The sequence below is a fragment of the Girardinichthys multiradiatus genome, chromosome 21 (assembly GCF_021462225.1).
Source record: "Girardinichthys multiradiatus isolate DD_20200921_A chromosome 21, DD_fGirMul_XY1, whole genome shotgun sequence".
In the NCBI taxonomy this organism is placed as follows: domain Eukaryota; kingdom Metazoa; phylum Chordata; class Actinopteri; order Cyprinodontiformes; family Goodeidae; genus Girardinichthys; species Girardinichthys multiradiatus.
This window is the reverse complement of record NC_061813.1, coordinates 28,395,242-28,407,871: the sequence shown is the minus strand read 5'-3', so window position 1 is coordinate 28,407,871 and position 12,630 is coordinate 28,395,242. Positions and strand designations below refer to the sequence as shown.

At 41.7% G+C, this 12,630-nt stretch overlaps 1 protein-coding gene across 1 annotated transcript; it reads right to left on the bottom strand.

Moving 5' to 3' along the window:
- Positions 1-7,906: 7,906 nt before the first annotated feature.
- Positions 7,907-11,675, bottom strand: si:ch73-174h16.4 (leucine-rich repeat-containing protein 14). Its single transcript, XM_047349095.1, has 3 exons — positions 11,102-11,675; positions 9,757-10,587; positions 7,907-8,629 (listed from the first exon to the last, which is right to left on the bottom strand). The coding sequence occupies exons 1-3, from the start codon at positions 11,377-11,379 to the stop codon at positions 8,062-8,064; spliced, it is 1,677 nt and encodes a 558-aa protein (XP_047205051.1). The 5' UTR covers positions 11,380-11,675; the 3' UTR covers positions 7,907-8,061.
- Between the last annotated feature and the right edge of the window lie 955 nt (positions 11,676-12,630).

Genomic DNA, 12,630 nt, shown 5'->3' with positions numbered 1-12,630 from the left:
TTGTAGATGTTAGCATGTCATAAAAGACAATAAATGTTTTTTATGGCTGTTACTCAATAAGGTCACTTTGTGTGTTCATACTGTTTGTTACAACAGGAAGGGATATTTCTCAGGCTTTCCATTCAAGTAAAAATAAAAATAAAAGTTTCATGTTACATTTCTTTGTTAATAGGAGTTAAAAAGCTAAACAATTTAACTGTTCTCATGTGTATGGTGAATATTGTATTTTTATTAAGTGATAGTAGCTGAAAAGATCCTCCATTGATGAACCATCCATCCATCCATCCATCCATCCAGCAACACTCTCCAGCTCATTATGAGGGATCTCAAGGTGCAACCAGGTCCACCAGCAGGCTCTAGGTCTCCTCCAAGTATAAAACCTCAACTAACTCCTTCAGTTGAGAGGAGTAGTGGCTCTACCCCAGATTATTTTGATTGATGGCATTACTAACCTCATTTCTCAGGTTGATTTCGGGAGGAATGTATTTGCAGACACTTATATTTGGGATCTTGTTAACATTAAATCAAGAACTTTGCTTTTTGGGCTTAGTTCTCTCCACAATCTTCTCTGCTTAAGACACTCTTAGGCTCACTAAATGTCCTCCTCACTACTCTTAACATTTGTTTACTATTTCCATCATGGTGGAAGAAGTGGAGGTGGTGGAGGAGTATAAATACCTCCGTGTTCACCTGGACAACAGACTGGAGTGGAGATGCAACTGTGAAGCTGTCTACAAGAAAGGACAGAGCAGACTGTGCTCCTTGAGGAAGCTTAGGTCCTTCAGTGTTTCCAGCAAAATGCTGCATATCTTTTATAAGTCTGTTGTGAAGAGTGTGATCTCTTCTGCAATCATCTGCTGGGGTAGCAGCATCAGAGCCAGGCACTTGACAAAGCTCAGCAAGCTGATAAGGAAAGCTGGTTCTGTTCTGGGGACTCCTCTGGAACCTCTGGAGATCATTGTACAAAAAAGGATGCTTCATAAAATGAATGAGATTATGGAAATCCCTGAGCATCCTCTTCATGAGACTGTAGTACAACAACAGTGTCTTCACTCAGAGGCTTCTTCAGATCTGCTGTAAGACAGACCACTACAGGAGATCCTTCCTGCCCACGACCATCAGCATCTGTAACAGCTCTTTGAAGAAACCTTCATAATATGAGCTACAACAATATTTAATTTTCCTTTGGCATTAATAAACTATATTTGAATTGAATTGAATCCTCCTGTTTGTCATGCCATGTTTGTCCCCGGTTTGCTACTCTGTTCCATGCCTTATGCTGCGTGTCATCATCTGGTTTTCTGCCTACACTCGTTCCTGACCTCCCTGTGAGTTGCTTTATTATTCAAACCTTCATTCCCTCCAACTACACTCTGCATTTGGGTCGTTCCTCTACTGCAACATGACATCCACAGGATAATGTCGCTGTTTTTCTTTTCCATGCCAACAAACACTTAACTAGCCAACTGAAAGTCCTTCTCCATAGCCTCTCCTAGAACAAAAACTGAGAAAATAATTGAGAAAAAGAAATACTGCTTCCTAAAAAAGGAACAAGGAAACATACAAACATACAAGGAAAATATTATCAGTCATTAGTTTTAGTAACAACAGTTTTTTAAGATAATCCAAAGATTGATATATTTGATATGAGATGGGCTAATAACATATCTTAGCATCGATACAATGAGGAGTTTCTGTTTGGAGCAAAAACAAAAAACAAACATCACAACAACAGATTAATGGTGCTACAGTAAGACTGGCAGCAAATCGTGATTACAACACCCAGGTAACCTTTCAAGTTCAGGAGGCTTCAAAACCCCCTCACCTTTTCTTCTGTGAACATTATTAAATCTGAGCGAACTCTTGTGATTTAATTAACCTTTGGGGACACAACAGAACCTCACTACAACAGATTAAAACATGAAACAGTTGGTATCTAGACAGATCTAGGAGACCATTTTTCAGAGAACCAAACTAGCTTTTGCACATTGTATCACACAAATCTTTTTAAATTATGTTGCAAGAATGAAGCTCATATTTCACTCTTGTAATATGTCAATTTACACATTAGTAAAATGACCTGCAAAGGACAGATTGTGTACCAGACATTACAAACATTTTCTGCCATATGTCAGTAAAATAAATCCATGGAATAATTAAGGCTGTTGGGCTAATTAGTCAACTTAAACACAGGAGGGTTAGAAAGGGAATACATATGAATGAAGTCATTGAAGTTCTGGTATCATACCAGTTATTTTATCATACCAGTGGTATGATGCCTTCATGATTATCTTTTTTTTCCTATATTCTTCTCCCTTTTGGCACTTGGCAAATTCTGGCTCACGGAGACTAAAGTGTTTCAAACAAAGCACCTTTACTGTTATAATACAAATCTACAATGAGATTAAAAAGCTCCTTTGCAGTGTGGAAATGTAAGAGTATAAATAAAAAAATATATGAAAAACAGCAAAGTATTATAATAATATTAATAGTACAAATATATATTATATTGCAATGATAACTATCATTGCACAGTGAATATATTTCGCAAGTGAATATGAAACTTTTAATCTGCTGTCTTAGGCTGTGATGATATGTGCTCTCTAATCTTCTCACAAGCTAAATCAAGTCATTCCCTACTGGGAGAAATGATCATAACAGCTAAAATTTTATCTTAGGATTGAACCTGTAGGAGGTGTGTCTGTTAGTGTCTTCAATAAGCACAGAAGGAAGGAGAGGATACCGAGTGCTTTGACACATGTTTGATTTTTTTTGAAAACACACCATTCAATGTTGGATTCAGGCTACAAATACTCTCTGATCTACCAGAGTCCTGGGTTGACCCAGACTGGTAGAGGCCTCCTGGGGGGAAACTAGATGTATACTTTATATCAATAGTGTCCAAAGTGAGTCCTCAAGGGAAAGTGTCCTTCATGTTTAGATGGTTCCCTACCTCAACACATCTGAATTAAATGAACAGGTCCTTTATTTGGTCATTTGAATCAGCTTTGTTGCAGCAGGGACACATCTAAAACGTGCAGGACGCCCTTGCTTTTGGTGATGTTCACAAATCTCTCAGTGTCTGGTTTAAGCTAACTGGAGCTCCAGAACCCAATCATTGTTATTAGAACGTATCATTCATCAAAGGAAAGCTTAATATTGCCGCTGTTATCAGGTTTCTACTACAGCGACTGGAAAAACTAAGGACAGACACCATATGGTAGCCTGTGGTTTGTCTGGCATATTTGGACATATAAAGATTCAATGTCAATTTTACCAAAACTGAATAATGAAATTGATATAAATAAACAATAAAAATGGGCAAAAATACCTTTTGAAATGTTCTGTTAGATGTATTTTAAAACTAAGAGTAATGATGATAATAACATCATTATGCAGCCTTTCGAAGTAGATTTGCTCTCTTTTAACTTGAGACATTTAATTTTGTGTGCTCCTGACAGTTGAAGTGAGAATGACGAAAGTTGTAAAATTGAAAGAGATCTCTGAGACCATCAGGGAGAATACTGAAGCAGCTTATGAACCTGGTATTGAGATGAGTAGCTGCGGCATAATCCGGGCTTCGTCATCACCTCTCGGGGCCCTCACTGCGGCCCTGCATAGATTACAGGGGGTTAAATGCAATTACAGTGAAAAATAAATATCCACTACCACTTCTCTCCTCGGCGTTCGAACTGGTCCATGGAGCTACTATCTTTATTAAATTAGACCTCCGCAATGCTTACCACCTAGTCCGGATCCGCCAGGGAGATGAGTGGAAGACTGCCTTCAAGACACCGCTGGGACATTTTGAATACGTAGTCATGCCCTTTGGATTATGCAACGCCCCAGCAGTGTTTCAGACTCTTGTTAATGACATTTTGAAGGATTTTCTAAACTTGTTTGTTTTCGTCTATTTAGACGATATTCTAATTTACTCCAGAACACCCACAGAACACCACCGTCATGTCCGCCTGGTGCTGCAGCGTCTCCTGGAGAACGAGCTCTCTATGTAAAAGCCGGAAAGTGTGAGTTCCACCAGCTGTCGGTCAGCTTTCTCGGCTTCATCCTCTAGGGTGGACAGGTCCGCGCTGACCTGGAGAAGGTCAAGGCAGTGGAGGACTGGCCCACCCCGAACTCCCGGAAGCAGCTGCAGCGGTTCTTGGGCTTTGCCAATTTTTACCGCAAATTCATCCGCAACTACAACCAGACACCCAGCCCCCTCTGTTGCCCTCGGATGAGAGGGAGGCAGCTTCGACTTCAGTTCAGCATCATATTCGGAAGAGCCGACGTGTGTGGGACATGATCATCCGGGCCCTTCACAGAACCTCAGGGCAAAACAAACGCTACGTGGACAGGCGCCGTGTTCAAGCCCCTGAGTACCGCCCAGGTCAAAAGGTATGGCTGGCTGCACGGGACATTCCCCTCAAGTCCCTGTCCAGAAAGTTGTCCCCCAGGTTCATCAGCCGCTCCCTCATCGAGTCTCTGGTTGGCCCTACGTCAGTCCGTCTCCCTTTGCCTGCCCATTTCCGCATCCACCCGGTTTTCCACGTCTCCCAGCTCAAACCTGTCCATACCAGCACACTATCCCCTCCGGCCAAGCCCCCTCCGCCTGCCTGGGACTTCCAGGGTCACCCGATCTACACGGCCCGCCGGATCGTGGCCTCCCATCAACGTGGTAGGGGCCTGGTTGATTGGGCCGGCTACGATCTGGAGGATCGTTCCTGGGTCTTTCATCCTGGGCCCTTCCTTGATTCAGGACGTTCTGTCTTCTCAAGCCGGGTCTTCGGAGGGGATGTGGTGTCAGAGTCTGGAGTGTGGGCTGTCTGCTGCTAACCATCTTCCACCACCAGGTGCTGCCAGGGTGTGTGAATCGAGGGTGCGGCAGGTGTGGCTCGTTCCGGTGATCACTGGAGGAGTACAAGAGGATGGATCACCAGCACTTCTTTGCCTGAGTGTTTTGCCCTTCAGCGGTACAACTATCTGGCCTCACCCTCATTCTTTGAATCTTGTTGCTCTTGAGAAACAAACTAACCTTCCTTCTTGTCTCGCTCCTCCTAGAACTCAGACCAAGCCACACTCCTTGGTGGTGACACACCACTTCCGAACCTGAAGAAACTACGGATCAAGCCCCAGCTAGCGGTCCGCCTCACTCGGTGCTCCTGCGCGTCTTGTCCACCCTCTAACGGTTCCTCCTCGTCCAGACCACGGAAGCTCCAGGTGGTCCCCTGAGCAGCCTCCCCACGGTCTTCAGACTCATCAGCCATCTCCCTGGCGGGTCTAGCTTCCCCGCAGACTGTAAGCATTCAGCAGAGTTTACGTTAGCTGTCGAACGCCTGGTTACTTACCTGACCTGTTTCCTTCCCCCTGCAGTCCTCCGGTTCCTGGCAGAGGTTTACATCTTGTATGTTATTTCTGCCTAGCTTAATAAACAACCTAAACCGTCCACTGTTCTCTGAGTGTTTTTCTGCATGTGGGTCAAGTCAGCCGGCCACAAGAAATATGACAGGTATAGGATTTAAAGATCTCTCAAAATAATTTGAAATCAGTCATTCCACTATATGGAAAATAGTACTTAAGGGGTCAGGATCCAAAGAGGAAAGGCAAGACTCTAGGAATGAGAGTGGGGACTTTGAATGTTGGGACAATAACAGGAAAAGCAAGAGAGTAGGATGACATGATGCAGAGGAGGAAGGGCAACATACTGTGTGTTCAGGAGACCAGCTGGAAATGTAGTGATGCTAGAAGCTTATCAGCAGGGTTCACGATGGTCTACCATGGTGTGTATGGGAGAAGAAATGGTGTAGAAGTTATCTAGAAGGTGTTTGTCACCTTCATCCTTGTCACCTTGAATATACAGTATATGATATATGTGATTTAAACTGATAATCTTTTTGCCTTTTGACATTGTTTTATTAACCTCTAAGAGATGTCAATCTAATTTCCAATTAGAAAAACCTTCTTGGTTGAATGAAAATAATGTTAAATAAAATCTGACAGGGGTATGAATAATTGTGAGCTTAACTATCTGTCGCAGCAGACAGCAAAGCTTCACACATTATCCTTTAGCACCATCTGGTGGCTCCTCTTATTGCATATTTTAACATTATGTACCAATTTATTTTTATCCTTTAAGTCCTGTTCTTTTTTACTTTAAAACAAATATTATATATACTTAATTTTTTCCTAGAATGTTTTGCCTTTTTCACTTTATCTTGTATTCGTTATCATGACCTGCACTGTTGTGCCTGTGCACAGCAGTTTAATAGCCACCGTGGCTCCTGCAAACCTAAAGGTAGGGCTATTCTTTCTACTACCGCATGCTGCAGAGACAACAGTACAATGGTATACTCTTCATCAGGTTGCCAAGGCAACCAATTATTTACATAGGGTATGGCTCAACAGAGATATTGTGTACTGTTATGACGTAGATCTACTGCTTTGTTTTATTGAAAAATAAATCCCACTGAGGTCAGAGAGCAGCCTGCCAGCTAATCTATGACCCTTCATTAGGTTACTTATGCAAGGCTCTGTTTGCACAGATGTCCCAAAACAAGACAAGAAGAATTTGGCCTTAAACCTGTTGTATTTATTCCACCGTCACCAGGCAGCTCCTCCCTTCTCACTATTAAAAAGGTTAGATTGATAAATATGTCAAGATCATTTGTCATCAATCTGCCTGTTGGTTGATGGTCTTAAAAATACCCCAAGGCGGCTTTGCCTAGTTTGACCCAGCTGTTCTGCAGTGGTCACATAATCACATTTGTAAAACAGCTTGTGTTTTTGTAACCTTGAAATCAGATGAAAAGATTTTTTAAGTTATGTACTGAAGAAGCATGTTTACAATTTATTCCCGGCTGGGAAGTTTTATCTAGTCTCATGCTTCTGTGTCCAAATTTACCCAAACTAAATTGTCCTTAAATATTCCCAGTTTATTATGTTTTGGTTCTATTCTAGATCGGCAGAACCAGGCAGCATGCAGCTACCCATGAACACACAGAATGGATCTACAGCGACCCTTTTTAAATGCTGATCTCACTACAGCGGAGCCATGGTTCTGTGTGCTTCGGTTCATAAAACCATGGCTTTGACGAGTCTAGATTGTGAAATCATTTAACAATAAAAGAAAATTAATGTGACTGTGCAGCAGTTCAGTTTCTGTAAAAATACAACAGATTTAATTTCGCTATCTTCAAGAAAGACACTATAAGTAGAAGTAAAAGAGAACACAATCACTCTGTAAAAAAATTGTAATTAAACAAGTGTTTCTTTCCTTTTCAAACAAAGGAAACTTAGTGCCATGTTAATTACTGCTATATTTACTCCTGCCATTTTAAGACCAATTTGTTGTAAAAATCTTGGCATGTTTTTTAATAATGGTTTTGATGACGAATAAAAAAACATTGTGAATTGTATTCAACAAAGTAGTTATAAATATGTAATTAAACACTTAAGGCGTCATGTGTATCAGCTGGTTAAGATCTGTGAATTTAGGTCTTGTTGCTAGGGGTGGACGATATGAACTTAAACGTTTTATCAAGATATTTGATGGTACTGTTCTGATAATGATAAAAGTGATGATAAAATCTCATTATTACGTATTTGCTGTCTTTTTTAGGCAACTGTGTGGTTGTGACTGCATGTCTCAGTTATCACAGCACCACAAACACTGCTCTTGAAAAATATACCCATTTATGAACAGGCTTCTTCAGGACACCAGTTACATAAAGATTTGTGATTTCCATCACTAAAACTGCACACAATAACTACAGTTAATCAAATTTATTGATGCCCTCATGGAACAAACAGTGGAGGAAATAGTAATTAAAATTCCCCACATGATAAATGATATGATAAATCCCAACCCGTACTTAAGATTTTTTTATCGCAAATCAAAAGAAAAACAAAATCAGGTTAATCAGGATTGTTTTATCAAACAGGCTGAGAAAGGAAAAAATACATGAAAGATTACAAAGTGCTTTTTCATGAGGATTAAATGATTGTCAAATATATAGATTTTGCCGCTGGTTTGGTAAAAATAAAAAGAATGTTCTTGTCTCTTCTCTAGTCTACCAAGTCTTTATCATAATTAAGCAGGTCACAGGTCAAGAAAAGGTCAGAGCGTCCGCTGTCCATCAGCACCTTGCTGAGCTGGTTGCTGGTCATGCTAATGTCTGAGGATTCATCCAGAGGCCACTCCAACAGTTGAGTGCTAGAAGGCAGATTAGGCAACCCGGGCTGGTAGTCCTCCAGAGGATTTGGGTATAGTAACTGTCGCAGACAGGGCATTCTGGCTGCCATCTGCACCAGGTCAACGAGGCCCGCCATAGACAGGGGGTTCAGGGCTAAAGCCAAACTCTTAAGGGCCCAGCAGCCTCCCAGTGAGGGCAGCAACAGGCCCAGAAGGGCATCAGTCAGGCCACAGCCACTCAGAGAGAGGTGCTGCAGGCTGCTGGAAGCCTGGGAGAGGAGGCGCCGGATCGAGGGTACGGTGGTTTCATCCAGACAGTTCTCGCTTAGATCCAGCTGCAGCAGAGAGGAGACATGATGGCTGCAGGACAGATAGGCGAGGTCGGCTGGACTTAGGCTTAAATAGGGCAGCTCCAGGACCTCTAAGGGCTGTGGCAATGAGCTGTGGAAAAAGAAAAAATTACAATCTTAAATATTACGGACTTTCTGTTTCTTGTTCTCATTTTAAAAGTGGACTGAATTTTATTGCACAGTGTCACAATGTAGGGCATAACTACAAACTGGAAGCACTTTTTTACAAAATGAATCTCAAAACTCTGGTGTGCATTTGTATTCAGTCCTACAGTTCACTGTAGAATGACCGTTCACTGCACTTACGGCTACAAGTCCTATGATCTCTATCAGCTTGCTGCATCTAGTTAATGAGATTTTTGCCCGTTCTTTGCAAAATAGCTCGAGCACAGTCAGATTGGATGGTCATCGACCGGGTCTTTCCACGGGTTCTCAACAGGAATTAAGTCTGGGCTTTGCTTGGCCCATTCTAACACACAAATACCCTTTGATCTAAACCATTCCATTGCATCTCTGGCTGTTGAGGGTCGTTGCCCTGGTAAAAGGTCAACCCCTGACCCAGTCTCAAGTCTTTTGCATCATCTAGGATCTGCCAGGATTATCAACTCTGACCAGTTTCCCTGGTTACCTGCTGAAGAAAAGTATCCCCACAACATGACTGCTGGAGTTAGGCACCAGCTGCCCTGTGACCCACTATGGAATAATTGGTATAGAAGATGTGTAAATGAATGGATGAATGAATAAATAAATAAATTAATGAATGATTGTTTTGTTGTCTGACTCTCCCAACTGCAAAGCATTGGATCTTACACGGGCGTGTTCGAGTAAAAAGGGGCTAAAAACAAAGGTATGCCAATATTGTTTTTAATTTTATTTCATAGAAAATGTATAAAAACATTTATTATGGCCCTTTATAAGCTCCATCACTTATCAGTTTCCTTCAGCTTCATAAGTATGCACTGCTTTCTGAAGGTCTATCGCATAAAAAATTAAAAAAGATACATAAGTGAAACAGCTTAGGGAGTACAGCCGACACAAAGTGTTTAGTTATGGACTGCAGACACAAACTCACGCTGACGTCTTTCTTAAAATTACATTATCTTTGCCAAAACCTACAAGGTGCTGAGCTTTGGACAATACCAGAGACGTGATTTACGCAGTGTTGCAGGAAATAAATGTTTAATGTGAGCCACCCAGTGTGTAAGAAGGTAACGATACCTGAGCAATACACGCAGCTGGCCAGGCAGCCGCAGAGCAGTGAGGCTGAGCTGCCGTAGTTCTTGCAGGTTTGCCAGGCCCCGTGACAGGTCCCTCAGGACCTCCTCCTGACCAAGATTGTTTCTGCGAATGTCGAGGTTACAGTAATGCAGCCGCAGAGAGTTTAGTTCAGGGAAGGTGGAGAGAAGAGGCAGCAGTTCAGCCAAGCCAGCCACCCCAAGGCTGCTGTAACGAATGTCGATGCCCAAGAGTGTCCTGTGAGGCAGCTGGTTTAGCAGAGTCCTGATACACGTGACTGAAATCTCTTCCACCCGCAGGTGTCTGCACTGAAGCTTCAGGGGTCCTGATGTGCTCAGAGCCACACGAACACGCTCCCAAGATCGGGCGTTCACGAAAAGATCCGCTCTAACATGCACCAACACTTCACAATCTGCCTCTTTTTCTTCCGTTTCAAGTTTACTGCCTTTGAACCCTGTCACTACAATCCCCCTTTTTCTTTCCATCTCCATCCTTCTTCTAACTCCTTTAATAAGCTCTTTTTCACTGATAGGTCCCTTGGATGCTGTCTTCTCTCTGCACGTCTCATCATCCTGTAATCCCTTCACTCCCATCCTTTCCCCTCTTTCTCTTTTTAAATCTCGGTCCCTCTCGAGTGCTGAGAATCGTTTCCTCTCTCGTTCTCCTTCTTTCCTCTGAGCCCTCTGTGCTCCAGCTTTGGCCTGAATGACCATAGTGCAAAGTGCCACAGTCAGAGACCAGCCTCCCATTGGGTCCCCCATTCCTCCCTCATCTCCCTGCAGACCACAGATGTCCAGTAATTGCAGGGCTGACCTGGAGAAATAAAGGACACCATACTGATGTTACGGATCCAGATCTTAGTTACAGTGCTTTTTTACAGACCTATTCACACGACTTTAGAGATGTTCAAAGTTACAACAAAAAACTTCAGTGTATTTTATTAAGACTTTTTGTGATAGACCAACAGAAAGCAGTAAATAATTGGGGAGTGGAAAGAAAATGAGGCACAGTAAAGGAGGTTTACCAAAAAAAAAAAACTCTGAACAGTGAGCATTTGTATTCAGCCCGCTTTGTGTGGCTTGTGGTTATAACGTGAAAAAGATCAAGGAATATCAATATTTCATCAGAAATCTTCAAATAAACGTATTAAGAGATTGACTCGACTTTTGAGCTGAGGTTTCTGGAACACATTTAACCACGTTTAAGTGATAGAAAAGGAACGTTTTGATAGTTTACAAAAACAAACTGTCAGATTGAGTAACAGAAACTTTTCCTGGCATGCCACACTTTTAGGAGATAAAACAAATGGAAAACAGCTGTTCCTCACCTTTGGTCCGCCAGTCCTCTGACTACCGCCAGTAACAGAGCCTGGATGCAGAGACGACTAGGCGCAATCTGCCCAGTTTTCCTCCGTCCTCCGAGGCGGAGGGTCCGCTCAGGCCACCGCTGCACCAGCTCGCCCACCGCCAGCGGTCTGTAGCAGGCGAAGGCGGCCTCCAGCAGCGCCCCGTAAAGCTCCCTGGGAACCCAGCGGAGCCAGGTGGGTGACGAGCTGTGGTCACTGACCACTTCCCTGGCACAAAGGCTCACCAATGAATGCACCATGTTAAATAAAAGCAAGAAAAAAAACTATTGGTAACACGGACTCCTAATACATCAGCAGGTAAGCTAGCGGAGCTAATGTAGCTCCAAAAGTCAAGACTAATTTTATGACAGCAACTGGATGCGGTCTAGTGAAAAAGACTGAATGACTTCATCTGACAGCTATAGTTATAAAGAGCAGGAATGACTTTTACAGGCTTGGTTGAAGCTCCTCACGGTGGACAAACAGACAGATCATGTTTGCTAACTCTGAAGCTGCTGCTGGGGAAGTGTTTACTGAGACGCCAGGAAGTGACGTCACACGCAGAGAAGTTCCTAGGAATTCCAGAGCATAGTGTGGGCCAGTAATAATAATATCACTTGCACTCAAGTTTACAAAACAATTTTTAAAAGCAGTGAACAGTTTGGAGATAAGAGGAAAGATACAATGAACAAAAAATTTATAAAGCAGTTGTTTTATACAGCTGCAAAAGAACCAATTTTTAATTCACAATTGGAGATTTCTTACAATTTCCCAATAACAGTGAACAGGAAAGAGTAAAAGTGACTAAAAAGAGGCAGAAACATTTTTAAAATCACTGCAGTCTTTTTATGCTTATTTGTTTTGGTCTTGTTTTGGTGTTTTGTATTAATCTGAGTCTGAAAATAAATTTAAACATAAGTCAAAGCATTTTTGTGGAATTTCAACTGGCCAACATAATCACTATATTAAAACAAACTCTCAGTTACTGATAAAATATGTTTTATATCAATCAGTTATATTTTTTTCATTAATTAGCATCTCTCTTCTAAAGTATAAAGCCTTATGGTCTATTTAAAATTGATTTCAACAGTGAACCGTTCTAAACTTTTGCATTAGAGGGGTACTGAAGGAACTTGGAAATTGTCTTCAGTTGTATAAAAAATATTAGATAATTATTGAGGTTAATATTTATAAATAATTTTAAACATGAGTTATATGATTATTTTTCAGGAGAGTAAATGCACTGTTCTAAATTCTTACGTCAGTGGCATATTCTTTTCATTTGTGTTTAATGGGTCTCTGATTTTAGACCAAACCGTAACAAAAATGCATTGGCAACATTAAATAAATATCTTACACAGAATTATAGCTTGATCATATAATGATATACAGGGATATTTTAAAACAGGCTTACTATTTGAATAAAGGAAGACAGTTACATGTACATCAGCAGAGGAAGGTGCAGGGGTGAAATAATGCAATATGGAGAGAGAAAGAAGCCTGCACACTTC

What these genes read in the sequence shown, in the direction of transcription:
- si:ch73-174h16.4 (XM_047349095.1), bottom strand. Translation starts at nt 11,379, where the DNA reads ATGGTGCATTCATTGGTGAGCCTTTGTGCCAGGGAAGTGGTCAGTGAC. An exon ending in AGAGGACTGGCGGACCAAAG is followed by an intron (nt 10,588 to 11,101) that starts GTGAGGAACAGC and finishes TTATTTCTCCAG; the next exon opens with GTCAGCCCTGCAATTACTGG. An exon ending in CAGCTGCGTGTATTGCTCAG is followed by an intron (nt 8,630 to 9,756) that starts GTATCGTTACCT and finishes CTTTTTCCACAG; the next exon opens with CTCATTGCCACAGCCCTTAG.